This window comes from Cupressus sempervirens, chromosome 7, assembly GCF_028749045.1.
Source record: "Cupressus sempervirens isolate cs-2001-9-10 chromosome 7, ASM2874904v1, whole genome shotgun sequence".
Classification (NCBI taxonomy): domain Eukaryota; kingdom Viridiplantae; phylum Streptophyta; class Pinopsida; order Cupressales; family Cupressaceae; genus Cupressus; species Cupressus sempervirens.
This window is the reverse complement of record NC_143124.1, coordinates 582,796,438-582,805,559: the sequence shown is the minus strand read 5'-3', so window position 1 is coordinate 582,805,559 and position 9,122 is coordinate 582,796,438. Positions and strand designations below refer to the sequence as shown.

Here is a 9,122-nt window from a genome sequence, read left to right as displayed (position 1 = left end):
ACAATTTTTAGATGATCATATGAAATGAAATGGGTGTGCGAGTAGAAATAAACGAGAAAGACATTGTGTACAGATGAAGGCATGAAATGGATGGTTTTATTGATCTCTTTTTATACTGTGAAAAAATAATTAGCAGTTGATCATCCAGCCTGCCTCTTTCTTGTCTTTTCCAGCCGCTTATGTTTACATAAAATATCTTCCTTATTTATGACTCTAAAACCATCTGTCTTGAGCTTGAATGGCTCATCCTATAGTCATTGTATCTTTTCTTGAATTCTGTTTTGTACTCATTCTAAATCAAAACATCTCATGGACAAATATGATCTGGATTTGGGGTTTAGAATTTATAAATTGGGGGTTTTCATTCATGAGAAATCGTGGGTAATGAGAATTGTGGATTTGAATGTGGTTTTTTTATATTAAGTTTATTTAAATTTTCATTAAGATCTTGCTGTTACAAAGAAAAGCAGCAATTGCCTAATTTGAATATATCTTTCTTGCAGACAATAAGAAGATTAAGGATTCAAAAACAGTCCTGGTAATTGGAGGGGGGCCAACTGGAGTGGAACTGGCAGGAGAGATAGCAGTAGATTTTTCAGAGAAGAAAGTGGTCCTCATCCATGCTGGCTCCAGGCTTCTTGAATTTGTGGGGGAAAAGGCATCAAGAAAGGCTCTCTCGTGGCTCAAGTCTAAGAGAGTGGAAGTGCACCTCAACGGACGCATTGATTTGAACAGCATTTTTGAGACCACAACAAGCTTTACTCAAGCAGCGGGAAGATCATCAATGCAGATTCCCACTTTGTATGCATTGGCAAGAGACTGGGCACATCTTGGTTCAAGGATTCAACATTTGCGGGCGCTGTAGGCGAACATGGATTTGTCAAGGTGGATATCTCTTTGCGTGTGGAGGGGCAGACTAATGTTTTTGCTGCAGGGGATATCATCAATGTCAAGGTAAGCATGATAGAATATGCTTGGTTCTAATTCTGTTGATAATGAGGTTTAAATCAAATTAATCTAATTGGTAGGAACAAATTTGAAAAAAAATTAGTTCTCAATTTAGATGTGTCATACTGAAAATGGAATAAGTTTTGAATTTTCTGAAAATGGAATAAGTTTTGAATTTTCTGAAAATGGAATAAGTTTTGAATTTTCATTTTGGTTCAAAATGAGGATATGTTAGTCCCATTCAAGAGGTGGAATTGAAATTGTCAATTGGAATCGGAATTGAATCAAATTTTCATTTTCATTTTTCTTGCTCAACAAAATCTAATTCCGAATTATCATATCCAACATCTAGCAAATTCTGGGTATAAGACAAATGCAACATTTGCTAATGCCAACAACTAAATGGGTTCACTTTTGTTTGTATATCTATTTTTTTGACATTCCCATTGAATCAATTGATATATTATTAATATGTTCAAGAGAGGAAGGAGATACATAAATGTGATCCAAAATGTAGAATCTCCTCATGCAATCAAAATCTAGAAGCAAGTTAAAGATAATCTAATAGTTGTTGATGAGAGATGTTTGGTGATTAGTTTATATGTTGGGTCTCTAAAAGCATAGCCACTGTTCTTTTTTGTTTTTTTGTGTATGGATATTAAGGGCTTTGCATATTTTATTGGTCTTTTGTACAGGTGTGAATGCATTTGGAGCTACCTTTCTACACATCTTGAATATGAAAATGGTACTCTTCTAAGAACTCAAAAATGGTAGGGGATAGACTACAATCATATTTAGCTTCTACGTTATAGTACTTTTTGATGGGTTATATCTGCCAAATTTTACGAACATTGGATTCCCTATCAGCCAAATTCAATATTCATCAAGTTTTCTTGTAACATATACATATAATTAGAATTGTCAATTTGAATACATTTGAAACATTTTCAAATTGATCCCAAATATGATGTCTGATGCAAATCAGATAAATAATTATTAATCTTATGTTCCTTGTTAAGAGGATCAGAGATATTCTTCCTCAACCAAGGCCAAGGGCATGGAATGAGCCTCTAAGCAGAACCCGTAGTCCATCCATCTCGCGATTGGCATACTTGACAAGGGAAGACCATTACTGCTGCATCTTCTTAACAAATTTATATGGAGATTAATAGAAGAATACTTGCATACGAGTTACTTTCTATTATATTCTTTATTGCTGTTATTTTATACACCGATTCTTATCTAATTCAAACATGATAGTTTGATTTCCACGAGGTTTTGCAAATCCTCAAGACCACAAGATAGATTAAGCATCAATAAGTAATTGTGAAAGATCCCCACCCAAACCCGATCCAATTTTTCCATTTTGTTTGGTTTGATGTATGTTTTGGACTCCCAGGAATGGTGATGTTTCTGAGTTCGGCAATTCTGATCTGACTTTGGCTGAGTTCACTTTGATGCTTGTTTATGGTAACACATTACAAATGATTAAAGGAAATGACTATGCAATGAATCAAAACATGTACAGCTAAATGATATGGCAAAATATGAGTTTATTGTTTACTGCTAAGACTGAAAAGAGAGATTACAGACCTATTATCAGTCACAAATCAAACTGTAGCAATTCAATCCATAGGTTTTAATGCCATATAATCAACATGTATCACATCCAGATGTTAGCTAGCTATTGTAGGCTTCTGTAGACCACTTTGGGACTAGTAAATGACCACTTTAAGGTATGATATGAAGTATGATCTGCAACAGAAAGACTGATATTATCCTGCATGGGTTTGATATGCAATTTCCAGCCATCATATTCAGTGCCACGAATCTAATATGCACTTTCAGCCACTATATCCCTTCAGATATGGTAAGTTTGAATGACACTGTAATTTGTTTTTTTAATTTGATTCCAATATTGAAAACTAAGAACTCAAATGACTAGTACATTGTGATCCTGTTACACCAAACATCTGGAACCAGATTACTTGAGCAGATTACAGATTCACACTGAATGATATTTCTCATCAATGCTTTGGCAATATAAATTGCAGAACTAACTATAAAGAAGCAAAGACTGAGTTTCATAGTCAATATTAAGGCATTGTTATATCTCGAATCACATGTATAGGAACGAGAAATGTTACAGTTCTGGATCCACATTATCTCTCCAAGTGGTAGGCAGCAAGCCTCTATTTCCCATTGTGACTAGTAATTCAACTATGCTTTTCAAACCTCTGATTTTGTCATCTAGCACCAACCTTAAGAGCCTTCCAAGTGATCTATGTTGTTTAAATCTCTCTCAAATATTGCTTATTTATTTGTTGCTATTGTCAGTCCCAATTGTAGGGACAGATTTATCAATTCACCCCTTGTACCACAATTATTCTAGTATAGCCATGACAGTCAAACAGTGAAGGCTGAACTTCTTTTGAGATTCTCATGCATGGCTCTGAATACATTCTTGTCACATTAAATGAATAGACAACTATTGTTGCTAAGAACACATTTTCAGTCTACTAGTCTTTTGTTTGTTTATGATCCATAGTGTTAGTTTATAATTAATAAATTATAATCTTAGCTTATCCACCACCTATGAGCATCATCTAATTGCAATGAGTGCTAAGTGTTCCATTCATTCTCATGAGAGATGAGTCCTTGTGAACTATTACTCATGAAACATGGGTCAATGAGTTTGACTTAAAATCTACAAAGTTGAATCCGCATAGCAATATCATAATTTGACTTGCTGTGGAATATATCTCCTACTTACTAATAATATATTGCCGTGTTGGGTAGTTAATGGTTGGTTCTTGTGGGAAAAATGGTTTTAGAAGCTAAAAAAGTGAAGGCCTTTTGAAAAATAATTGAATATTGTAACTGATATAGAAAATATAAAAACAATATATAATATTTGTGAAATTTTATGTTACTTAAAAATGCGATTCTATATTTTGTTTCCATTTTTTAATCTTGTAGTCCACGTGTTCATCAATGTATCATCAATGGCCTTTAGCTATATAAGCTATAGTCTTATTCTAATATATGTCCTTTCCCCTTGCAGTCGAGCTGTTGGGTACAGGTTTGGACCGCATCTAAATGAAACTGTTCCCCTGCTTATTAACTATTGTAAAAGTGCATCTGAAGCTGATGAGGAGCTAAGAGAATATAGCTTGCAGGTGTTAAAAGAGTTTGGTTGTAGAGAAATTATGTATTTTCATCTCACACTATTTGTTAACATTAGTGGTTCCGTTTTAAAAGTTCATATCATCTATATTGAAAGTATATGTATGTTTTGTGAAATGCATCTTTAGATTTCATTCTTCAAATAGAAAACCCTGATTATTCAAAAATCTGTAAATAATCACCTTAAAGATGCAATTTGCAGGCATTGGAGAGTTTTGTCCTATGTTGTGCCAGAGATGTGGCTGTTTATTGTGATACGATTTTGGAACTTGCTCTGGACTACATAAGCTATGATCCAAACTACACTGATAATATGGAAGAAGATACAGAAGAGAGTAATGGAGAGGAGGATGAGTATGTTAAAATTGCTTAAGAGAATTATTTGCTTGAGAAAATTTAATTTTTGCACAATGGTGTTTTTTATTTTCATGTAATTATGAATTTTATGACCAACATGTGAATACTATTCTGTTGATGTAGAGAGAGTGCTAATGAATATAGCGATGATGAGGATATCAGCTGGAAGGTTCAGAGGGCAGCAGCTAAGTGTTTGTCTGCTGTGATAACATCTTGTCCAAAAATGCTATTAAAGTTGTATGAGGAGGCATGTGCTTTGAACCTTTCTCAATTGTTGCTGGGAGATATTTATCATTTTCATAAAAGTTGACTCTATTTGTCCTATACAGTTGCCATGTTTTTTGACCTTTGTGTGCCCAATAATTTTGGCTTACTATCTCTTCAGAGTTTATGGTTTACCTCTAAAGAGTGACAAGAATGGCCCTTTGTCTTTGTTAGAGTCAAGAGGATACATAAATTCCATTCTCTTGGCATAACACTAACCTGCTAATGTTATGCACAAATAGGAATAAATTGAGTTTGAAATGATATATATCAGTTGTTATCTCATTTCCAAATGTGTTTAGCTTTAGGAATTCTTTTATAAGATGTTATATGAAATGATTGCTAGCTAACACCTGCTAAGGAAACATAACTTGCTTCTTCCCACAGTGAATTCTGCTCAAGGTTTTGGCATTGTGAAGTGTAGCCCAGTTCTTTATGTGCCAATGGCAATACTAAGAATGCTAAGAGATGGCATGGTTACTCTCGTTGATGTTATTTCTTTGTTGATAAATATATCTATTGCATTTTCCTTGGTTTGTTAAATGGGAAGTAATCTAAGGGGAGAACACTTCATTATTTTTCCTGATAGCATTATTTAGACTTGCACAATACAGCAAATTTTTCTTTGCTTCAAGCGACTTGGAGGGGTGATTTGGTGAGCTGACTCGGCGAGCCGACATGGCGAGCGGACTTAAAGAGTCAACTTGGTGAGCATACTTGAACAGTTGACTCGGTGAGTCGACTTTGGGAATAGACCTAGCAAGCCGACATTGTCAATGGCCTTAAAGAGGTGACTTGGTGGGGCAGATTAGTGAGCCTACGTAGAGAGCCCCACTTGGTGAGACGAGATGGTGAGTCGACTTGGTGAGACGACTTGGAGAGCTAACTTGGTGAGCAGACTTAAGGAGTCAACTTGTTGAGGCGACTCAGCGAGGTGACTTGATGAGCGAACTCAGAGTCAACTTGGCGAGCGTACTTGAACAATCGACTTGTTGACATGACTTGGTGGGGTGACTTTGCGAGCCCACCTAGCGAGCGTACTTGAACAATCGACTTGGTGAGCTGACATGGTGAGTGGGCTTAGAGAAGCAACTCAGTGGGGCAACTTGGCAAGCACACATAATGAGCCAACTTGTCGAGGCAAGGTGGTAAAACCACTGGGTGAGCCGACTTGGTGAGCTGACTTAAAGAGTCGACTCGTTGAGGTGATTGGGTGGGGGTGACTTGGTGAGCTGACTTAGGGGGCGGACTTGGTGAGCGAACATAAAGAGTCAACTTGGTGAGCGTACTTGAATTGTCAGCTTGGCGAGCTGACTAGGGGAGTCGGCTTGGCAAGCTAACATGGCGAGTCGACTTAAAGTGATGAGTTGGCAGGGCAAGTGGGGGTGACTTGGTGAGCTGACCTGGAGAGTTGGCCTAGGGGGCGGACTTGGTGAGAAAACTTAGAGAGTCGACTTGGTGAGCATACTTCAATTGTCAGCTTGGAGAGCTGACTTGGGGAGCCGGCCTGACGATCTAACATGGTGAGTGGACTTAAAGTGGCAACTTGGTGGGGCAAGTTGGCAAGTTGACTTAGCAAGGCCACTTAGAGACGCGACATGGTGAGTTGCCTTGGTGAGCAAGCTCGATGAGCAGACCTAAAGATTGACCTTGATGAGGCACTTTGGTGGGGTGACTTGATGACCGAACTCAAAAAGTCAACTTGGCGAGCATACTTGAACAGTCGACTTGGTGGGGCAAGTTGGCAAGCCAACTTAGCGAGTCCACTTGGTGCGGCGACTTGGCAAGCTGACTTAAAGACTGACCTTGATGAGGCGCTTTGGTGGGGTGACTTGATGAGCTAACTTAAAGAGTCAATTTTGTGAGCGTACTCGAACAGTCGACTTGGTGACATGACTTGGTGAGCTAACTGAAAGAGTCAACTCATTGAGGTGACTGGGTGGGAGTGACTTGGTGAGCTGACCTGAAGAGTTCACCTAGGGGATGGACTTGGTGAGCAAACTTAAAGAGTCGACTTGGTGAGCGCACTTGAATTGTCGGCTTGGCGAGCGGACTTGGGGACTTGGTGGGACATGTGGGCGAGCTGACTTGGTGAGGCGACTTGGCGAGCTGACATGTCAAAGCTGCAAAATCAGATTTCATTATCAGAAAGTTTGTCATTTTGATGCATGCATTAGTTTGTAGTTAATAAATTCTTTCTTAAATTTATTCTTTTTTAAACCCCATTCTAACTATTTAAAGAAGAGAACTATGTGTATTTTGACCAACCATCCATCATATGGAACTCATAAAAAGTCTTATAACTTGCAACTGACATGTCTTTACTTCTACCACTACCATTATTAATCAATACAAGCCAAATCATCATTCTCTAATGCTGCCTACTGGTTAGACCATTGCAATATAGTGCAACAATGATATAAAGAAAATTTTGAGGAAAAGATTTCAGTTCAATACCAGAATTGTCTGCTCATATCCATATGTTCCTAACAGTCCCAGAATGGTTGCCTTGAAGTCCCCAATTCTTGGCTTCCGTTATCTGATAGAAGCTTGCTCGTTATAACTGGAAGTAGATTCAACTCCAAAGACGAGTCTATTTTTTTCTAATTCTGGCATGTAGCTTTCTTAACATAGCTCAATAAGTCCCCTTGAGCTTTCTTAAATAGCTCAATGTCACGAACTATATTTGTGCTAACTACTGAATCAGGTGACATTCTCTCTACAACATCGTAGAGGCCACTCCACACCTCATCATCAGCCTTGAAATGTGGGTTGAATTGGTATGCTGGATTAAGGAAGTAGGCTGCTGCATGTATAGGCCTGTGAAGTAGATTGTGCCATCGTATATCAATGACATCCCATATAAGCCCATACCTATATCGATTCCCTACAAAAAAAGAGTGAATGGCCTCCTTCACCCTATCCATGCCCTCATAAATGGTAGCCCATTGAGGGCTTCTCTCCATCAGCAGTTCGTAGGAGAACAATAAGCGGCTTTACAAACTGCAATCATTATGAAAGTTGGAAAAGAAATAATCAACTTTAAGTTTTTTCTTTAAAAAATGAAAAATAATTTATAACATAATTTCATAAACAAAATAAAGTTGAAATGTGAAATGTCCCTTTACTGATTTTACATGGTATTTCCAGCCTCAAATCAAATCTTTAAAATCAAACAACCAATATTACAAAGATCAGCCAATTTCCCAATAAAACCCAAATCGGGTATGTCCAAATTAGTGCCAAAAAACTTCACAACTTCACAAATTACTAATAAATCTGAGAATGGACATTTTTACAGAAATTTCAGCAACATAACAGCCTACAAAATGACATTTCCAGATTTGTATAGCCTTTACACAACAGCTCACAAATGTAGGACAAAACTATGCTCAATCGGGCTCCCGAAATTAACACACAATGCCCGGAAACACCACAAAAACACTCATAAACTATCTCAGAAGTTTAATCATGACCCAATACATATATTCAGCTCTATTTTAACATCTTAAAGTCTGAAATACAGCAGCAACCCAAACTGATATGAAACACTCAACTGAAAACACCAAACTCAAACCAAAAACAACCCCGAAAACCCACAAATCGGCACTATTCAGCACAAAGGAAAACTCTGTATGAGCATGCACATGGAATGGCTTCAAACTCCCGTCCTTAGCCTTCCTGGAAACTTGCAAACTCCCGTTCTTGGGTCTCCTTCTCGACAAGTTTGGCAGCCTCTGAAGAACAAGAAGAAAATTAGCAAAAATCAAGTTCTGGAATGAGTCCAAAATGCCTCCAAACCCCTTTTAAAGAGGGCATAACCCTAACTCACGTCCAAGAGGGGTTAATAAAATATAATTTAATAATAATTTTTATTTATTAGTCCATTGGTTTCCAAAGATTAGCCCCTTTTTTCCGACTTCACCTTTTTGGAGCCTGCCTGCCTTAGCAAAGTTTTTTTTTTTTTTAATTATTTGAATAGGGGACATGACAAGTCCTCCCCTCCCAAATATTGCTTGTCCTCAAGCAATGAAGGTTGGAATTCTCAAGAATATGTGCTCCTTCCCAAGTTGCATCCTCTAGTGGTAATCCTTTCCATTTGACCAAATGCTCTATGACGCTCCTATTTCTCAACCTTTTCTCTCTTGTATCCAAAATCTCTTCTGGTATCAAAACTAATTTCCCTTCATCATCAAGAGGTGGTAATTCTGTAGATACTATGGTTTGCTGGCCTAGAACCTTCTTTAAGCAAGATACATGAAAAATATTATGTATTTTGCTATTTGGTGGGAGCCCCAATTCATAAGCTACCTCTCCTACCTTCTTGATGATTTTATAAGGCCCATAGAACCTTGGCTTGAGTTTCT

At 37.6% G+C, this 9,122-nt stretch overlaps 1 protein-coding gene across 1 annotated transcript; it reads left to right on the top strand.

The window, feature by feature from the left end:
- The first annotated feature begins 819 nt into the window (after positions 1-819).
- Positions 820-5,023, top strand: LOC149548105 (cullin-associated NEDD8-dissociated protein 1-like). Its single transcript, XM_089792126.1, has 5 exons — positions 820-954; positions 1,644-1,718; positions 4,013-4,127; positions 4,337-4,488; positions 4,615-5,023. Exons 1-5 carry the CDS (start codon positions 872-874, stop codon positions 4,799-4,801), a joined length of 612 nt encoding a protein of 203 aa, XP_089648252.1. The 5' UTR covers positions 820-871; the 3' UTR covers positions 4,802-5,023.
- Positions 5,024-9,122: the final 4,099 nt, after the last annotated feature.

What these genes read in the sequence shown, in the direction of transcription:
- LOC149548105 (XM_089792126.1), top strand. Translation starts at nt 872, where the DNA reads ATGGATTTGTCAAGGTGGATATCTCTTTGCGTGTGGAGGGGCAGACTA. An exon ending in TAAGAGAATATAGCTTGCAG is followed by an intron (nt 4,128 to 4,336) that starts GTGTTAAAAGAG and finishes TGCAATTTGCAG; the next exon opens with GCATTGGAGAGTTTTGTCCT. An exon ending in AGTAATGGAGAGGAGGATGA is followed by an intron (nt 4,489 to 4,614) that starts GTATGTTAAAAT and finishes CTGTTGATGTAG; the next exon opens with AGAGAGTGCTAATGAATATA.